Source organism: Lissotriton helveticus, chromosome 3_1, assembly GCF_964261635.1.
Source record: "Lissotriton helveticus chromosome 3_1, aLisHel1.1, whole genome shotgun sequence".
NCBI classification, from domain to species: Eukaryota; Metazoa; Chordata; class Amphibia; order Caudata; family Salamandridae; genus Lissotriton; species Lissotriton helveticus.
In genome coordinates, this window is record NC_136061.1 from 818,903,295 (window position 1) to 818,923,681 (window position 20,387).

Below are 20,387 nucleotides of genomic sequence, written 5' to 3' on the forward strand. Positions count from 1 at the left end.
CTAGAAAAGAGTTCAGTTTAAAGCTTTCACCGTTTGTAAGAAGATCATTTATAGCCCGCCCCAAATTCATTAACGAGCTGGTTCAGAGTCAAACCCCAGATGGGAATTTGCGATCTTCATTTGCATGTCTTCTCACTTCTCCTAAAATAAGAAGGATTTTTGGTTGTCATACACGTCACCAACTGACAATCAAGTGAAACATGTATAGTGGTACTAGCGATTAAAAAGATTGCAAACCTACTCTCCGTAACAGCAGAAGTGACCAAATCTACCTTTCCTGCAAGGTTGGAGGGTTCCCTTTATGGCACCGAGAATGCCGAGAGCAGTAGCTATTTGTGAGATATTTAAGAAGCCATTAAGGCGTTTAGTTTCTTCACGAATGTGCTATACTAACATTAGTAAAAAATAGCGTCATGCTCAACCATGTTCCGCAGGGTAAGAGTCACAATAATTGCAGCCAGAGTTTTAAAATGTATTAAATCTGGTCTACACGTAATCCTTTTGAATGAACTGTTACAGATAGTATTTGAAAAGGATGCTACTACATAAGGGGCCACACGTACGGCCATTTCCTTTTGTGATTAGCAATTTGAGAGTCGAAAAAGGAAATGTACTATCTTAGACATTTTGCGATTCTTAATGGGGTCGCAAATTACCCGACCTGGGGAAAGGATGTTGCATAATGGCTAGAGTGGTTGACCGCGAAGCTGGGGAATCAGGTTCGAGTCTCGGCAGGGATGCTCAACATCCTGTGATTCTGGGACCGAATGTCCGTTAGCGACTGCTAAAAACTGTCGTACATGCCTACGGTTTGCTAGAGTCTTTCAATTTTGGATTGACATGATTATTGCATTTTCATGACTCCAGTTAAAGGACTAGCCTTGAAAAAAGCAAACTTTGCCTGAGTCTATTAGACTTATGATTTTGGTCTCAGTATGTTCTATACCTGATGCTCAACCAATACATAGAAAATAAAACTTATGGACATATCACATTTTTATTAAGTTATGCAAGTAATTTTAATCGATGTATAAGGTGTCTCCAAGTTCATGTTTTCCACAATGTGTCAGGTTATATGACGAGGACATGACACAAACAGAACCAATGCCATCCCACAAATATATGCACCTGTACGTTCTTAAACTGGCTTTCCATTCATGAGATTAGTTTCTTATCTTCAAAATGCATCGGTATTGGAAATCCAACCTTCGGGAGGGAGGGGACCAAATAGCATGACAATCGCCCTCGAATTTTAAATAATCCACTTGCTGAGGCAACACTTTCCTGCACTTTAAACGTAGTATGTGGTCCTTTACTTCTGCCATCAAATATGCAAAAATGATTACTAACTCCACTGTGATGATATATTTTTACAGTGTAGACTATGCGAAGTGTAACGAGTTATCTTATCATCGCAGAATGTATGTTATTTCATGATCTATTACAAATGTGTGCACATGCCCCTTCCTGCAAATACCTACGCATTGCCATTCAGTGGCCTAACTGGAATCTTTTCAAAACCTTCATATTGCAACACCAACATTAAGCATATTTGGTTTTATTTATGTTAACTTTGTTTTATAGAGTCAGATTAGTCGCCTTCAGCATACTATGTGCAAAAGAGCACACATACATTTTGGTGAGTTGGGTAATAGGTCGGATTCTGAATCACACGACTCCAAGAGAGTTAAACAGGTTTGGGTTTTGTGTGTCAAAGGTTTATACGTAGGAGACATGGCACAAACAGGAGAAACTTGTTATTCAGGCCTGCACTACTTTAAGCCATGAAAACTTCAGTTACCAGCAGATATTATTCTATGAATGTTTGAGGGTCAAGTTATTAATTAGAAGATGCGCTCTGTCTAAACATTGCAGATAATTTTTTATAAAAGGGGGGTTATTAGTACCAAATAATATATGGCATTCGGAAGTACAAGAAGAAATTACAAATCTGGTAGTTTAGGGGGTAAGATACATTTATACGGGAGAGGCCTGTGCTACTCAGAAAGAATACTGTTACTTGCTGATCTTCAACCAGCTTTCCAGATACACACCAAGGCAACACCACTACCAGCGATGAACACAGATATACACACAGGAACACACAAAAAAAAAGTTTTTGACATTTAACAGGTCAGAGACGACCAAGCACTGAGTCCGAGTAAAGTTGCAGAATGTGAAAAGCATGCAGCCACGAAAAGACATTAAAAAAAATACAGAAGAGAATAAGTAAGTCGACTGAAAACAAGAGGTGGAAAGCGGTTGGAATTAGTAAACATTAAGAACAAATCAAAAACACTAATGACTTGCGTTTAAAATAACAATCAGGTGCAAATATAAAACGCCCTACGTAGCCAAAAACGTAACCAGACTCAAATCACTGAGAGGAGCAATTCAGCCACAAAAGAGTCACTTACTTTTAAACTGTTTAGATGGCTCTACTATTTCAGAAATGCTAATTTGCCATCATTTAGCAGCATGAAATAAATGTGTCGATCAACAGAAGTTGAAATAATTTGCCGCAACAAAATGTTAGTCTCAGTACACGGAGTCAAAGTAGCGTTTTAATTTTGCGTTGAATTGTCATCTTAGACAATGAGAATGTTAAAACTAAATTATTCTTAAATCTATAACATACATGGATGAAGACAGCATTACTGGCGGGTCGTACCAAGATTGGAGTTGTGACCCAATAATCAGAAAAATATAGCACATAGCTGTGACATTTTGAGTGTGAGAGGAACAGAAGAGCATAACAAGAATTTGCAAAGCAATAGGTCTCGCCTTTGGGAACTTTTGATCTGCCAATATCTTTTAGCCAGGCTGTACATGATCCACTGATGCTGTGCAGCACAGCTAAGTAGGAAAAGAAAAGCGGTGGAAGGCTATTGCATCATTGTGCAAGCATGAGCATCACTCATGTGCATGCCTTTAAAATTAAGTTACTACTTGTTTTTCCTTTCTTTTTATTGATCGATCCAATTCAGATCAGCAAATAAAAAGACAAAAGAGGAAGTAGAATGGGAAGTGTGGAGAAGCATAGAGGCAAGAAAGCAAAGCGGGTCGGGAAAAGGGTAAGAGAATCACAGAGGGCATGGGCGGAGAACCACACTGGCGACAGAGCAGCACGAGAGAGGAAGCGAAGCACACTTAGAAGGTAGCTGGAAAACACATACACGCAAGTGAAATGCTTAAAAAAAAAAAGCAGTGCCTGAAAAATCGAGCAGTACAAGAACAAAGTAAGTATGAAAATGCAGTCAATAATCCACGGTCCCAGTGAAAAGACAAACACAAGAGGAGGAAGGAACGACCATACACTAATGAATAAGCAAGCAAGCAAATGAAAGTGACAATGATGCTAACCAAGAGAAAGCAGTGGACGGGCTATAAACCAACTGCAAAATAAGAATACACCACACAACAGAGAGTACATGCACTGTCTAATACACAGGAAAGAAAAATGACCTTCTTGAGTCAATGAGTAGGGTAGTGGAAGTTAAGGCCAACTGCAGGTTTACTTTGATCACAACTCAGGAAGAAGACAGTTTCATCCGTTAGATTTAGGCACACAAAATTTGAGGTAGTGCCAGTTGGCTGACAAATTAGCAGAAAGAAAGAAAGAAAAAAAAAGCAGGGGACCTATAAAATAAGGAAGGTACGGAGAACTAAGAAAGTTGTCAAATTAAAAGATCTGGACAGCAACTGCTACAATATACATCATAAAGTATGTCCTCTTGACCATAGATGAAGATGGTTTCTGCCTCATGATGTTGCTTGACCTCTCTGCTTCCTTCAACACAGTCTACCATCTCACCCTTATTCACACCTGGGAGCCTTGCACGGGATTCATTGACAATGTCCTTCATTGGTTCTCTTCCTAGCTTTTCAACCAACATCACTTTGTTCACATGAGCATGTACAGGTCACAAAAAATGCCCATCATCCATAGAGTCTTGCAGGTCTCTATGCTTTCTCCTGTCAACTTGAACCTACACATTGAGCTGCTTGATGTTCTACACACAGGTAACAAATCAAGATTGACCAATATGCTGTTTATGAACAACTCTCCTTGAAAGTCCCCTCTGCTACAGACATCCAACATCTCACAGTGCTTCCAAATCTTCCAGATCTGGACATCCAGTGCCTTCCAGAAGGTCAACCCAATCAAGATAAAATTCCTGTTATTTGCCAAGAGCAATAAACCGGATACAGTACAAACCTAGTTCAATGGAATGAACCTCGATTGCATTGAACCCCAACTTTCACTGTAAGCTAAGTCATTTGGATTTGCTCTGGACACAAACCTAACCCTCAAGGAACACACTGTCAAAGAGCAAAGACAGACTGGTTACATCTCTCTCTCCTAATGAAATTCAACCCATTTCTTCCAGAAAGTCACTACAGAATTGCTGTTCAAGTCCTCAAGCTATTGTACGTGGATACAGGGCATGTCCTACTCCATGGCCTCCAAGTCACCATGCTGGCGCCTCTAACAAGTGTCCATCATGCTGCAGCACATCTCATCCAGGACCTGAATAAATATGATCACGTCACCCCAGTCCTGATAGAACGCCATTGGCTCCCCTTGGTAGCCGCACAATCTTCAAACCCAGATACATCATTTACAATGTTGTTACAACCAGCACCCACACTTACCCTGCAAACAAGCCCACTACCTCTGGTGCAAGACTTCTGGAGGTCAACATATAAAAGAGAGATATGAGATGAAAATATCGATGTCCGTGAATTAGGTGATATTTCAGAAGATTAAAAAGAGGAAAGGTGCCATGAGAGTACAGTTATGTAATGAAAAAATAAGCAATGGAGCATGTTCTATATGTGAGTAGAGACTGGTGACCTTGTTTATGGCACCTGCCTCAACCTTCTCCCACACAGGTTGATTATTACTTCACAGAATATAATATGCTGAAGTGTAGGTGATGAGGGTGGTGCTTGAGTGCCATGGACAATGTTCACAGATCCTTTTGTACAGTTCCAGGAGTTGTGGGCCTACATACTGGTATCAGGAGATAGGGTCACAGCAAGAATGGCGTGCTCTATGGTTCTCGAGTGGCTAGATCATAAGTGAATAATTGGAGCAGAATCAGGGCTGAAACCAATCAAAGGATTTTCACGCACGAATCGATAGGATCAAGGCAACTTATTCTTCCTGAGTAAATTTGTCAATTTATTTGTGAAGGGAAAGGTAGGCTTTGTTGCATCATAGGTACAAAGACCTTACATCAGTGGTTCTTAACCTGTGGTCCCAGGACCCCTAAGGGTCCGTGACACCTAAGCTTAGAAAATGTGATATTACCAGATTAATAAAGTGTATATAAGCAAACAAAACATAATGTAAAATTGAAAATGTTACAATGTTTTGTAAATGTGAAGGAACTTGAAATCGGAGGCTAATAATTAAGTTGCTGTCCACAGATTGATTTTTTAGAGTAGTGCAAGCATATCAAACAGAATAGCATGGACAGTGTGGTGGTCCCAACCAAATTTAGAAAAGCCACAATGTTCCCTTTAAATAAAATGTAGACATGCTCATATTTGTTTGTGATTCAAATAAAATATTTCATAATTTGTGTATTTGTTTGATGAATGTTTGTTTCTGAATTTGTGTGTATTGTTTTATGGTTCAAATTGTTGAAATTGTTTAGGCCAGGTTCCCCGGCTTCCAGTAATGACTCAATGGATGTCCCCCGAATGCAATAATGAGTCAGTGGGGGGTGTACTGGATCCAATAATGATTCAGTGAGGGTTCACAGAAGTTAAAACGTTAAGGACCACTGCCGTACATCATTGATGAAAGAGCAGCAGTGTGGTAAACCTTAATCTGCTGTGCCAAGTTGGACAAGAAGGACTAGGTCCTTTGGGGACCCGAGAGCTGGACAGCAAGCACCAATCCTTGTTGCGTTACTGGAATGCAAACACCCTCAAACTCTTGATGCCATGGAGCCCATCTGCACCAGGCGTGAAGTTGCAGGAGACGGAGCAGAGTTGGTGGACTTTAAGTTCACGGGTGACCATTTAGTGGGAAAAGCGTAATGAGTTACCAAGGGCTACCAAACCCAAAGGAGAGTTACAGGGCAATGAGGGCTAGGCCTCACTTCCAAATAGGATGTTTCCTTTTCACACAAACAGAAGCCCACAGGCACTATTTCACATCTCTGTAGACTCAGATGTGGGTCACTGGCATCAGCAAACACATAGGTGAAACAGAGAGGTTAAATATGGAACATTATTCTGACATTTGTACGTAAGTTGTGTTTTCATCATTTACAGTGCACTACACCGTGAACGTGTAGTACATTTCTGTGTCACAAAAGATTATCGGGACCCATGAAGGGTTGAAGTGCCCCTGACAGAGGAGTGGAGGGAATGTATTTACCTCATTAGTGCAACTGAACCACTAGTTAATGTGAGAGTAGAAATTAGTTTATTTTGGCTTAGTGTGTCTTTATACAGTTGAGCTGGAACCCATCTTTGGGAGAGTAGTGGGCTAATATTTTCTATAGTTTCACAGGGGATACTGTGAAGAAACTATAGGCACAGTGTAGTACATACTGCTTCGCTCTAGTGTTTATAGAGCCTTTTATTAGAATGTTTCATATGCACAATGTACTTTGTTCTCATGTTCTACTGTGTGGGCTTCTGTTCTATGGCAGTTACTGGTGGCTGTTGTAGAGGAGAGTCCACTCTTGTTACTCCTCTGTATCTTATTAAAGACTCTGCTTACAAGATATGATCCAGTGTATGCCTGTTTACTACACATAGCACCTAAAGTGTGTCTTTCATTGAGACATAAGAACGATGTATATTTATTCCCCACAATATAGAACGGAGAACACTATCAGAAGAGCTTATAGACCAAGTAGTGCGCTTACTCGTGTGAAAGTAATGTCAAGCTATCCTTAAATCCACATGTAAAAGTGGCACCCAAAAGAACAGTAGTGTCCATAGTGAGCAAACCGGTCACCTGTGTGCAAAGCCGGCGCCGTCGTTAGGGATTCGCATTGAGTCCAATACACGCCCCGTGTATATGACTCAATGCAACTGCTGTTGCTTCTTGTAAACGGGGTCTTGTACTTCGGGTTGGGAAGGCAAATAAACTTAGGTGCCACTAGCACCTTAGTGTAGCCTAGATAGCCTGCGGCGCCACTAGCACCGTAGTGTAGCCTACCTCTGTAGATAGATGGTTCCATGAGTATTCAGTGCTGATGAGAAAGCTATCGGCGTTGGGTCTGTTTAGTTGCGGCTTTCAACTAGGAACTGTTTAAGACCTTTGAGGAGGGCGGGGTGATGCTGAGGTCTCCGTGCCAGATATGGAGCACTTTTTTTAACGAATTCTATTGGGATCTTTCTGTGGATCGATAACAGGAGGCTATGGAAGGGATTTCTGAAGAGTGAGGGGGGGAGAAAGGGTGGTTATGGCAGTGGGTGCTTACTCCAGTAATTTGGAATCTGGGTTAAGAGATGGCCTGAGGGAGCATCGGTTCTCTGTTTCGAACGAGAAGACGGAGGGCACTCTAAACTACGGTCAAGATTTCCAAGGCTGGACAAGTTGTACAGCCCTCACATACCTTTAGCTCCGCAGTCCGCACACGTCCGATTTTCTTCCTCCTGCAGTAGAGTGCTGAGAAGAGCCTGGTACCGCTCCACGTCCCGCACACATTTTCCAGTCATGGCTGTACAAATAGGACACGGCAGCCTCCAGTCACGGGTGTCCTTTCGCCGTCTTACTCTTTAAACTGGTGCCTTAAGTCCTCCCGGTGCTCTTGTCCTCAAACGATAAAGGATTGAGCTCCACTCCAGCAGCTGACGCCTCTACTTCCTGCATCCGGGTCCTGTTTCCCTCTGCTCACTGACTGCGGGGAAGGCAGGTACCGCTTCCGCCCTCGAGACAGGGACATTGACGTCAAGGAATACGCACCCACCACTGACAGCCAATAGGAAAAGAGCGGAGCTGAGTTTAAGAAAGCACAAGTAACATTGATGTTGAGTACGCGCATCACTCTACGTCCATGCACGTAACCGCGTCCTCTAAGGCAGCCAAGTTGGGGTCAGGCAGGCTTCTCGCATCTCATATTAGGGAACATACCTTTCCTACCGATATTCAGCATAATACTATCAATATGACGTAGTTGCCTGTCCTTAAGATGAACGTAAGTAGTGCGCGTTCGAAGCCCGTGGGAGGTTTCGACATTGAAATTCATGAATGAAACGGGTAATAAAGGGGGAGGACCGGAAGTTGTTCTTAAAGAGCCGGGAGTATCTACTATTACACAACACCAGCATTTAAACGTTTATGATCAAGTAATAGGTGGAATATGAATACTATATATGCACACTGAAAATAGCTGCCAAGGTTTCAATTGCTTATTGTGACATTTTCATAATTTCAGTGTGATTATAAATGACATTCAACAACTACGAGAGGAGTGACACTTTCTAACAAGCAAAATGCAAGCAATGAAGACGGGGGGGAAAGATATACATTTCTGAAATGACACCTATTTGAGAAACGAGGAACTCAAAGAAGATCTTAAAACGGGTGTAAGGTACCAGAAATAGAAGGGCAATGACCGACATGACACACAGTCCACAGCTGCCAAGTTTTCAAATTGCTTATGTGTGACATTTGTATGGTTTCAGTGCACTTACGAGTTATATTCAGCTGCCAAACGTGTGAAACTTAGAGTGGCACTATCTATCTCATGAGTAAAACTAAGCAATGAATTGCACAGAAAGATATATGTATCAGAAATTATACCCTTCTGAGCATTGAGAAGCCCTATAAATATCTTAAAACTGCTGCTAGAGCACTGAAATAAGAAGGTTATCACATCCCCTACAATGAACACCAGATTTCTGTGGGAGCCTATCTCAGGCTGTGTAATACATATATAAAACAATGTGCATATTCATAGTGCTTTCAATTGCAGGCTGCAACCTCTTAGCACATAGCTGCCAAGGTTTCAGAATGCTATGTGTGACATTTTCATAATTTCAGTGAAATTATGAGTGACATTTCACAACTATGAGTGACACTTTATCGCGTGCAATATCACACGATGAAGATGAGGCAAACATATAAATACAAAAAATATTGCACCCATTTGAGCAACAAGAAACTCTAAGCTGTCATTTAACTAAAGTGCACTAACAGCAGGCAACTGAAAAGCAGGGAGAGTCAAAATGTGTGACTCCACAATTCTCAGACTCAGTAAGACTCAGTACACTACAGGCCAGGGGTGCAGGTAGGTTAGAATAATTGAAGCATTTGTTTTACTTATTAACAGCCATAGCAAGTTAGCTGAGCTACTAAAACACAGATTCCGTAGCCAGCCCTTGCATACACTGGCCCGCCTAGATTCTCCTTGCTGCCAGTAGTGAATCAATGAGATCAGGATGCAGAGCATCAGTGTAAACTCCAGGGCATCTCTGTCACACGTAGGACCCAGCCCACAACAGAAAGATGTGAGGCCCCACTTAAACAAACGTGGATTTTCTTAATATCTGTTATCCTGGTCTGCACTTGAGGTGATGTTTGATAAAAAAAAAACTAGGTAAAAAAGAGCGGTACTGATCATGCACTTTCAACCTCTGACAAGCACCTGAAAGTTTGATTACCTTACCCCAGCCCTTATGTGTCTTAGCCTGCACCATTTGAAAGTCACAATCAAATTACAAAGCTCAAGACAGCACAGAGTATAATGTATGTCTCGCACTCATCCAAGGGTCACAGAAGGCAGCCGTCGCAAATTCTGAAAATTTCCAAGTTTGGACTATGCGCAAGCATGATCAGTGTTTTTTAGGCGTGATGGAAACAGTTCAGAACTCCCTGCCTTCAGATCCTTGCACTCTCACCACACAGTTGACATTCGGAAAACAACCAAATATAAATTCTGCCTCTGAATTTCTTTCTAAAAAATGAATTTCGATCACTGCCTTATTATCTCCTTTATGAATCCGCTCCCCTGCCCGCTTCCCTGTCCATGTTTACATTTACTGAGTTTGTAAAAGCGTTTTTTTTTGTTCTCTTTTCTTTTAATAAGTATCTCTTCTTTTCCGCCATAATGCAGCCTGTTGCTCCCAAGTCTGCAGCATTATATGAGCAAAGTAAAGATACTTCCCCAGCAGGGTCGTGGGTGTTTCAAACTATTTCTTGGTGGCAATGCAGTTTTACTGTCTCGAGCAAAGGTGATGACTTGTCTAAAATGTCTATCACTCCTACACAGGGGCGATACGTTAAGAAGGGGCATTTGGTGTTTCACATCTCCCCTCCTCCTCCAACCTCCTTCAGTAATGCAATCACTGCCTGGAAGGCTAACGGTTCCCCTCCCCCCCTCCCCGTGCACGGTGCAGATGACTGGGCCCTAAAACAGTGCAGCAAGGGAAAGCTGAGGCCTGATTTACTACTAATGCCCTAACACTTACTTGAGTGAGCGCCCGCTGTTACATCAGATCTGCCGCAGTCCAGGACTGTAAACTCCACTAATGCATGACACTGGCAGCGGCCGCGCGGGTTCACTCGCCAAATCTAATATCAAGCCTTGCTCGTTGCTAAATATACATTTTGCTACCTCACCTGCATCTGAATACTAACCTAATTATAACCACAGGGTTACTTCCACATTAGTTGTTGCCACACTTTTATCTTGCTATATAACTTAGAAAGCATGCACGTGCTAAAAACCTGACCGTATAATGTGTCACCGACTAAAATCACTTACTTAAAGTTTCAGAGACTGCAGCGGTCCGTGACTGCACTGCTGCCCATCGATGGTGCACTCTCTGCAGCCTACCTGTTCTCAGGCTGCATGGCCACTCGTCCCGGGGGCCCCGGCGCCGCTCGCTGGCCAACCTCACTGTGAACCTGCCGCCCGCCGCGATGTGATTTTCATGCCTCTTGAGCAGAGAGACTCCGGACGTGACGGCACTCTACCTGCCATTCGGATACTTCCCGGTGATAGAGCGCGCGAGGCCACCCGACCAATAGTTTCGCCGTTTCCGGCTTCAGGGCCCATATACTTTTCAAATCACCATATACATCGATCAGGTGACTTCACGAGCTCTACCAAGTTGGTGTGTGTGTGTTCCCTGCTACCAAATTTTGGTGCACCCGACTTACCATCCACCGATGCGGGTGCCTAATGACCACAATGAATCAGGGAGCTAGCTGTAAAAGAAAGGCAGCAAAATACAAACCCAACCAATAACATTCAAATACTGTTTAAATGACCACGGACAACTGGAAGTTTTAAAATGTTTATCTAAAGTTCATTATTTTCTTGCATGAGGTACAATAAAACAAGGCAATCAATAATCAAGATAACGTAAATCATATAGGCATAAAGAAATAATGACAGAGTAATCGTCAAAGTACTAATAAAATGTAACGAGAAAAGATACTATGCAAGTCAGTATTATCTAAACAGGGATAGCCTAAGTGTGGGTGACTATAGGAGAGTTTATAATGAATAACACGCTTCACTTAAGGTGAATGGGCCTTTGAACAATCTAGGCAATGAAGTTCTAGACCATATCAGGAAATGACACACTGCTATGCAAAATATAATTTCTAACAAATGAGAAGACATAGGAATAAACTTATGGAAAAATATAAATGACTTTCAATAGTTGCAGAAAGGCATGGAAAATATCACATGTGCAATGTTGAACTTTATTAAAGCACAAGTTAGAAATTCAGAAGGTGCAAGAATTTAAGAGTTTTCAGAGCAATATTTACCTAGAAAGGTGTGGAAACCAAACCCTGGCCACGGGTCAGTTAAGGACAGGAAACCCTCAAGGAAGGATATCCCTCAAAGGACGGCAGGTGCAGAATGGACACCCAGGACAGGACAGGATACCCTCGGAATAGAAATCAGGACAGGACCCTCAGGACAGGACAGCAAACCCTCAGGACAGGACCCTCTTCAGGACAGGACCGGAACCCACAGTTCGGAAGCAACGCCTGCGCTCCACCCGCTCTGCAGCTATCGATCAAGACCCCGATTGGGTCAGCGAACTCCCAGCTAAGTGCTTTGCCAGCACTTTAAGGTTCAGTAGAACCTTAGCCTATGGTCAAATTCGGACAGAGTGCTCCGCAGCGCTCTGTATCTTCAGTCACCTATTGAGTGCGTTGGGTCAGTGACAGGTCAGCTAAACCAGACAAGTCGGACGGTTCACTAGGTGAACCCAGGGTAGATATACAGTTTGGGGACAGTGTACCACCCCCCAATGTTGCAAAGTGTCAGAATCCCTCAATTTCGATTGGTCCTAAGGTAGGATTTGGGTAACACACCAATCACAATACACGAATTGAAGCCTTCATTAACATATTTGGGTACCGCCTAGCAGGTTTGGGGTTCTCATGAGAACTGTGCAGGAAATTAACATTGTAACACATGAGGAGCAACATTCGCCGTTCTCGTAGCGCAGAGGTGGCTTTCCCAGGCGCATCTTGACTGTGGCTGCCAGCTGGCTGAGTTCCACTGTCCAAAGTGGCCACCTTTCAATGCTCCCTGGTCATGCGCAGAAGAGACCGTCAATATGGCTCCCAATCAGTTTGGACCCCCATTCCCCGCGGTACATGAAAAGTAAGCGAAAACAAGTTAATACATAATAATGTCATTATGAAAATACATCATAGGGTTTGTACTTTTAACTCATCATCAAGAAATAAAATTATTGCATTAAATGTTAGCTACATTGACACAATCACAAGAGCAGTGGCACGAGCAGTACCACATGATAAGCACAGCTATGAATTACGCATGCGCATAACTTTCCCTCCACTTCTGCAGACGCGTCAGGACACGTGAGTGTGGCTGACGCATGCGCAGTAACTAAAATACAAGCGGCGGCCATATTAGAGGACACGGATTAAATTCATTAGAAATACACATAGGCAAGCTTCGGGAATTTTGCCTAAACAAAATAAATGTTAGTAAAACATACGTTTTGTTACCTTATTACACATAAACGAGGTTCTTGACTTCGGCAAGCCGCAAAATATGCGAAGCTTTGCTTCATCAATCCCCTCTTTGATGATATTTACTATCATCACAAATTATAATGGAACCAGATGCCAACTTTCTTTCATACTTTATAAAGTTCTATTTCTTCCAGCAGCCGTTCTAACTTTTCTCTCTCAGTTTTAGCAGGGTGAGAAGTCTTCACCTTTTTGTATATCTGATCATTCACTTCCTCTAATTCAATCTCATCCACACTTCGTTTCACTCCTCTTGCATTTACCTCGTGCTTTTTGGTGCGCTTGCGGTATTTACAGCATAAGAAAATGGAAAGTATAATAAGACCTATAATACCAATTGGCATCAGAATTTTGAATAATAAGCTTTTACCTATGCTAGCAAGCCAATGACCTACATTTGAGAGACCATCTACCAGTCTCTTCCAGGCACTATCAACCTCGAGTGGTTTGAGTTCCTTTGCCAAATTAGTAATGTTTTTCACATATCTTTTGATCTGTACACTTTTATCCGGAATATAAGTGCAACAATGTTGCGCCTTCAACATCCGGCAGACTCCGCCCTCTTTCGCTAATAAGGTGTCAAGAGCAAGTCGATTTTGTAAAACCATTGATCTGATCGCAACCATTTCGGTATTGACCAGCAGAAATCCATGAGCTGTTTCAGTAGACAGCACATCTACTATAGTAGACAATTTGCAAATTCTGTGAGTGTTCAGAACCACTCCCACTCCAGGTATCAGTGCACTGAAAATACTACCCATAATTTCACCTATACTTTCTCTTTTACTACGCACTAAGCCATTAGTATCTTCATTGCTTCCAGCTTTTCCATTCACATGGTATATTTTCGGGAAGACAATGCCAAAGTAGCAGCTTCCATACCAGTGATCCGGCAATTTGAAATAAGCCTTGTCCCCACAAATATAATAAATTCCAGGAAACACAGGCTCTGACCCATTTTTGAAACCCCAACCTCCAATTACCTTGTAATTATGTTCGCATTCACTGGAACCAATGAAAACATTATTATAATAGCTAGTCTTCTCGCGGTGAAGACATAGCTTGCCTTTCTTTTCAAAATCCAGCAACAGAGCAGGACCCGCTCCACCAGATGAGGTGCCTTCCATGTTCTCTGCCCACTTTGGCTTTTTCTGACTTTCGTCATTAGCCTTCTTCTGAATTTTAATTCTCCTTTTCTCTGCCATGTTCAGGAACATCTTTTCCTGCTCACGCAAAGAACAAGTCAAGTTATCTCTGTGTGCGTCTGCTATGTCAATGTTACCTATAGTCAGAAAGTAGTCTCCCATATATCTTATGGTGTCAGTTTTGGTATGTACAGGATTCAAGTTCCCACGTATAGGAAGTTCAGAAAAAATCACGTCATTGTTAGAGTAATAGTACTGTAACGGTCCTCTTTTATAGAATAAACTAGCTAAAATGCTACAGGAGATTCCATATGTCAATGGCAGATGATGGTATGTCACGCCTTCAGCCACAGAAGTAGGCAGCTTCATGCAGACATAGCAATCTTCAATTTCCATAGTCTCTACATAGTGTATTAACAAGTTTGCGAAAACATTTAAGTGTGTCCTGTTCTTCATTCCATGATAATGTAGTCCTCCCTCATCTGATGCTTCTAAGTTCTGTTTTGTTTGTCTCAAAGCTCTTTCATGTCGTGCTACACTCTGTGTTGTTAGCTCCTCATTGTCAGTGTTTACAACTTCAGTAGGGACAATGTTAGTATCTTTACTTACAGCAAAGGGAATGAAAATTGTTAATCCTATCCAGATAACTATCAGTACTACTACACTACATATACACACCTTGCAACACGTCTTAAAACGGCTGCAACTAGGTCTACCATTCACCGTTGAATCAGACATTTTGGCTCAGAAGGAGTGTTCTCACCCCTCTTTTTGGCTTTTTACACAACTAGCTTACTTTGTGCAAATTCACGGTGGTTCGTCTTCTTCTTCAGCTGAGTACTCAGGGACGGGCTCTCCGTCGCTCACGTCAGTTATATCAAGATCTTCAAGCTCCTCCAAAACCAGTGTCCATTCAGGAGATTTGTACTTTTTGTTTTGTCTTTTTATTCGCTCACTCCTTCTTTTGGAAGAGTCTTCTTCTTGCTCTGCTATCCGAGCACTTCTTCTTGCTTCTGCACGTTTTTCTTCCACTGTCTTTATCCTAAGTCTCAATCTTTTTACAAACCTAGGCTCAAGGTTGTTTCTTTTCTTTAGTCTCTTAGTCGGTACTTGGACTTCACTTTCTTTTCTTATTCTCTTGTTCTCTTTATCTTGTGGTAATTCTTCTCCACTTTCTTCTCCTACTTCCCTTATCTGACTAGTTCCAGGGCTAGCATCAAATTCTTCTGCCTGGTTGCTAATCTGGCCTTGTTCAGGAATATTTTGTTTTTGGCTTTCGATTGTCTCTGTTTCTGTTTCTGTTTCCTGAACCCGTTCTTTTAACCCTCTCTGATCCTGTTCAAGCACTTCGATCTCTTGATTTTCTTCTGCTCGAACTATCACTCTATTTCTAATCTCTCCCTTATCTGCATCAGGTGTTAGCGGTGGTGTATCGAATACCTGCTCTGTCCCTGTCTGACCTTCTCCTTCCTCAGTTTTGATTTGAATCTCAAGCGGCTGAGGTTCTTCGCCTGTGCCTTGCTTTTCCTGACTAGTCCACTCTCTCCCTTCACTAAGTCGTTCTCTTGTTCTGATAGGATCTTCGGTCAGGTCAATCATCGGTATCCATTCTTCTGGCCATATGCTTGGCAGCTCGTCTTCAGCTACTCCTGGCTCAGTTTCCGGGACCTCTTCCACAGGCTGGTTTCTTGGCAGTTCGTAGTCAACTACTCCTGGGCCAACGTCTGCTGTTCCTGCAACCTGACTGGTGCTGGGCTGCTCGTTGTCAGTTGTTTCTGGTCTGGCTCCTTCAGGGTCCTCTGCTGGTTGCCCTTCTTCTTCAAATCCTCTGTCTGGTAATACCTTCTGGGTGTGTCCAGCGTGGATCCACTGGGGAACACCTGCGACTTTCACTGCAGTGGTTGTTACCAGGATTACTTGGCGTTTCTTTCCCCACCTTGGTGCCAGACAGCTTGATCGAGTGTGCTTCTTTATTTTGACCCAGTCTCCTGGAACCAAGCTGTGGAGAGGAGTCGTTGGATTGAGGATGCCGTCGTCTCCAATCTGGCGAGAGATAGAACGCACTTGGTCACCCAATCTTCTGCAGTATTCAAGCACTAAATCATCAGTAATACTCAACAGTTTGCTTCCTGGCACCCATGCTTGTCTCATCACTCTTCCCATAATGATTTCATGGGGACTTAGGCCTGTCTTGCGGTCGGGAACACTTCTCAGTCCCATCAGGACCAGGGGCAGGGCCTTCACCCAGGTCATGCCAGTTGCATCAGTCAGCTTTGCTAGTCTGTTTTTGATAGTTCCATTTACTTGTTCCACTATTCCAGAAGCCTCTGGGTGGTATGCACAATGGAGTTTCTGCCTTATTCCAAAGGCCTTACACAGTTCAGCCAGTATTTCATTCTGGAAATGTCCACCCTTATCTGATTCAATAATGTATGGTATTCCGAATCTAGGTATCAGTTCTTTTAGTAAACACTTCGCTACTGTCAGTGCGTCACTTTGAGGAGTAGGGTAAGCTTCTACCCATTTTGAAAATACGCAAACAATGACAAGGACATATCGTTTCCCTTCACAACGGGGCATGGTGATGAAATCAATCTGTATCCTTATAAAGGGACCCCCTGATCTCCCAATCCTGCTCAGTTCAACCATTGTCCTCTTGCCTGGGTTCATCTGTTGACATGACAGGCACCTCTGGCAGAGGGACTCTGCTACCTTCCTGAACTTTTTACTGTACCAAGTCTGTTGAAATACCAGAATCATGGCATCCCTACCAATGTGTGATCCTTCATGTATTAATCTTGCCATTGTGCCAAGCAAGTGTCGGGGTAACACAGGCATACCAGTTGGGCCCAAAATCACACCATCCACACGTCTCGGTCTACACCCATCCTCCTTCCATTTCTCTCTTTCTTGCCAAGGAGCCGATTCCTGCCACTCTCTCACTTCATCCCACGTAGGCACTTCTTCAAACACCTGAAGCTGGCAGCTGGTTCCTGGCCCCCCTCGTTTTGGATTTACAATATACCGATCTTTGGCACACCATTGGGCCACTCGATCAGCATAATCGTTTCCCAGTGATACTCTGTCCATGCTCCTTTGATGAGCAGCACATTTTACCACTGCCAGTTCTTTGGGCAACTGGATGGCCTCTAAAAGGTCATGAACAACCTTTGCATTCCGAATGGGAGTACCTGAGGAAGTCATGAATTCCCTTTGTAGCCATAATTGGCCAAAGTCATGCACAACTCCATAACAGTACTGACTGTCAGTATACACTGTTATGCGTAAGTCCTTCCCAATTTTGCAAGCCTTTATCATGGCTATCAATTCGGCTACTTGTGCAGACTTGATGTTATATAGGTAACCTGCTTCTTCAATTTTGGTGAAAGACACTACTGCATAAGCAGCACTCAAGCCTCCTAGTTCATGTCTTAGACAGGAACCATCCACAAATAGTTCTTTATCATGCTCAGGCAATGGTACTTCTTTTATGTCTGGGCGTGGCTTAGTACTGAACTCTGTCAGGTCAATACAATCATGTTCATCATCATCCCCACCTTCTATTTCCAAGGGGTCGGGGAGTAAGGTGGCAGGGTTCAGAATACCGCACCTAACAATGCTTACATTTGCTGCACCCACAAGAATCCTCTCGTATTTAGTCAGCCGACTAGGGGTGAGATACTGTGTTTTAGTTCTGATCAATAGAATTACCACTCCATGTGAAACATACACGGTCACAGGATGTCCCATGACAATGGACTCACTCTGTTCCAAACTTGCACAGGTAGCAGCTACTGCTTTCAGACAGCCTGGTAACCCAGCAGCTACTGGGTCCAATGTGGCAGAGAAATAAGCCACAGGCCTTCTGGTCGTGCCATGTTCCTGAGTCAGGACTGACAATGCGCAATTATCGCGAGTGTCACAGAAAAGGGCAAACTCTTTGGAATAATCTGGCATTCCCAACGCAGGGGCTGTACACAGACAGTTTTTCAGTCTTGTGAAAGCCATTAGACTTTCATCGTCCCACTCTACAACATCTGGCATTCCTCTCGTGGTCATTTTTATCAAGGGCCTGGCTAAGGCTGCAAATCCCAGAATCCACTGTCTGCAGTACCCTAATACCTCCAGGAACATTCTGACATCTTTTTGAGTACGGGGCAACTGCATCTTTTGAATTATTCTCACTCTTTCTGATGTGACTTTTCTGACACCCTTTTCTATCTGGTGTCCTAGATATTTTACTGATTTCGCACAGAACTGTAGTTTGTCAGGGGCCACTTTATGCCCTTTCTCACACAGATGATTTAGGAGGGCAATGGTGTCAACTACACAGTCCCTGTGACTTTTAGACGCCAGTAGAAGGTCGTCTATGTACTGCACTAACACAGAGTTCCCAGGTAAGATCAAAGTCTCTAGACATTTTTTCAAGATCTGATTAAAGATAGAGGGGCTCTCTGTATACCCTTGAGGGACCCGGTTCCAACAATACACGTGACCTTCGAAGGCAAATGAGAAAAGAAATTTGCTGTCGGGGTGCAGGGGTATCGAAAAAAATGCATGACATAAATCAATCACAGTGAACCATTCAGCATCCCAAGGAATCTGGTACAATATCACTGCAGGGTTCGGGACAATAGGGCAGCAAGGAACTACAATTTTGTTAACCTTTCTCAGGTCCTGCACTACCCTATACTTGCCACTAGGCTTTTTGATGCCCATAATCGGTGAGTTACATGGGCTGCTCATCACTTCCTGTATGATGTCTCCTTCTAATAATTTTTGTATTTCCAGAGTGACACCTGCTTTCACTTCAGCATTCATTCGGTAGGGCCTAGTGTTAGGATATACTGCATTGTCCTTGATGGCTATCTGTATGGGGTCCACATCCTTCATCAACCCCACATCTTTTCCAGTGAAATCCCACACCTCTGGCTTTACGGCTTCCTGGAGTTCTTGGGGCAAGTCCTGCAGGGTCAATCTTTTAATTTCTGAGTCAGGTCTAAGCAACAATAATTTATAAATGCCATCTTCATCTGGGGTCTGTATTTCAACACCTTTTGGTGTGCAAAAGATGGTACAGTTCATTTTGCACAGCAAATCACGACCCAGTAGATTCACTGGACTGGTGTCACAGACGACAAATCTATGCATCTGTTTAAAATTTCCAATTGAAATCTCCATTGGTTCGGTAACAGGAGTACTAATCAATTGATTAGATACACCCACTACTTGGATATTTTCTCCCGAGAGGGGTAGGTTTGGAACGTCCACTGTTCTTACAGTAGAACGGGTAGCGCCAGTGTCCAACAGAAAGGTGACATCATTTCCGTCAACCTTTCCTTCAATATATGGTCCAGACTGGTCTACCGGCAAGGAAGCGCCAAGTACGCACTCCTCGTCCTCCCCTCTCAGGCCCCGTCAGTCCTGATCATTACAAAGGAAGGTATCATTCAGCAGATACTGCGAAGTTGCTGTATTTCTGTTCTCCCCGCTTTCCCAAACCTCTATCTCTTCATCTTCTGCCTGTCTTCCCCTGTATACCTGCTTGGGTGCTCGAGGCACCTGAACTGTTTTTACCTGGGGTTGAGTCTTTCTTGGTCTTTCTTTCTGCGTCTGTGGAGTTAAATCAGGAGTTTTTTCATTAACATCGACTAATTGGGGACACTCGTTTCGCCAGTGTCCAATTTCGCCGCACTGATGGCAGGGAAATTTTTTCATAGCCTCTTCCCTGCTAAATTTGGGCCGGGGCTTTCCTCCACCCCCTCCCCCAGGACCTTTGTTCTCAGCATTTTTAACCATGTTACTCAATTGTTTTTCCTGCTGTTCTGCGAGCTTCACCTGAGCCCACATCACCTTTTCCTTGAGGGCCTTTTTCTTTTCTGCCATCTCATCCTCGCAGTACTTAGCGTACCGCAGGACCTCATCCATTTTTTTTGTATGCCAACAGATTTTATTATCTTTTATCCACTGACAAATTTCAGGTCTTAAACCATTTACAAACCTGTAAATAAAGTGCGTCATATCCTTCAGGTCGATGTTATCAATACCACTGTATGTTTTAAATACCTGCAATAACCTCTCATAGAAGGAGTGCACTGTCTCGTCCCTTTCCTGTGTTGTTCTATCTATTTTTGTCCAATCAGTTTCCTTTGCGGGCACCTTTTCTTTCAAATGCTGAATTACCTGCTCATATTTTCGCATGACATCCTTTGATGGCTCTCCAGTTTCCTTGTTTCTGG

General features: G+C 43.0%; 1 protein-coding gene across 1 annotated transcript in view; it reads right to left on the reverse strand.

Moving 5' to 3' along the window:
* The window catches only part of SMAP2 (small ArfGAP2), a 130,340-nt gene extending 122,417 nt beyond the window's left edge, over positions 1-7,923 (reverse strand). The window contains exon 1 of the mRNA XM_078681104.1: positions 7,590-7,923. Coding sequence (XP_078537230.1) covers positions 7,590-7,692 — 103 coding nt within the window. The 5' untranslated portion in view covers positions 7,693-7,923. The remainder of the gene's footprint in view (positions 1-7,589) is intronic.
* Positions 7,924-20,387: the final 12,464 nt, after the last annotated feature.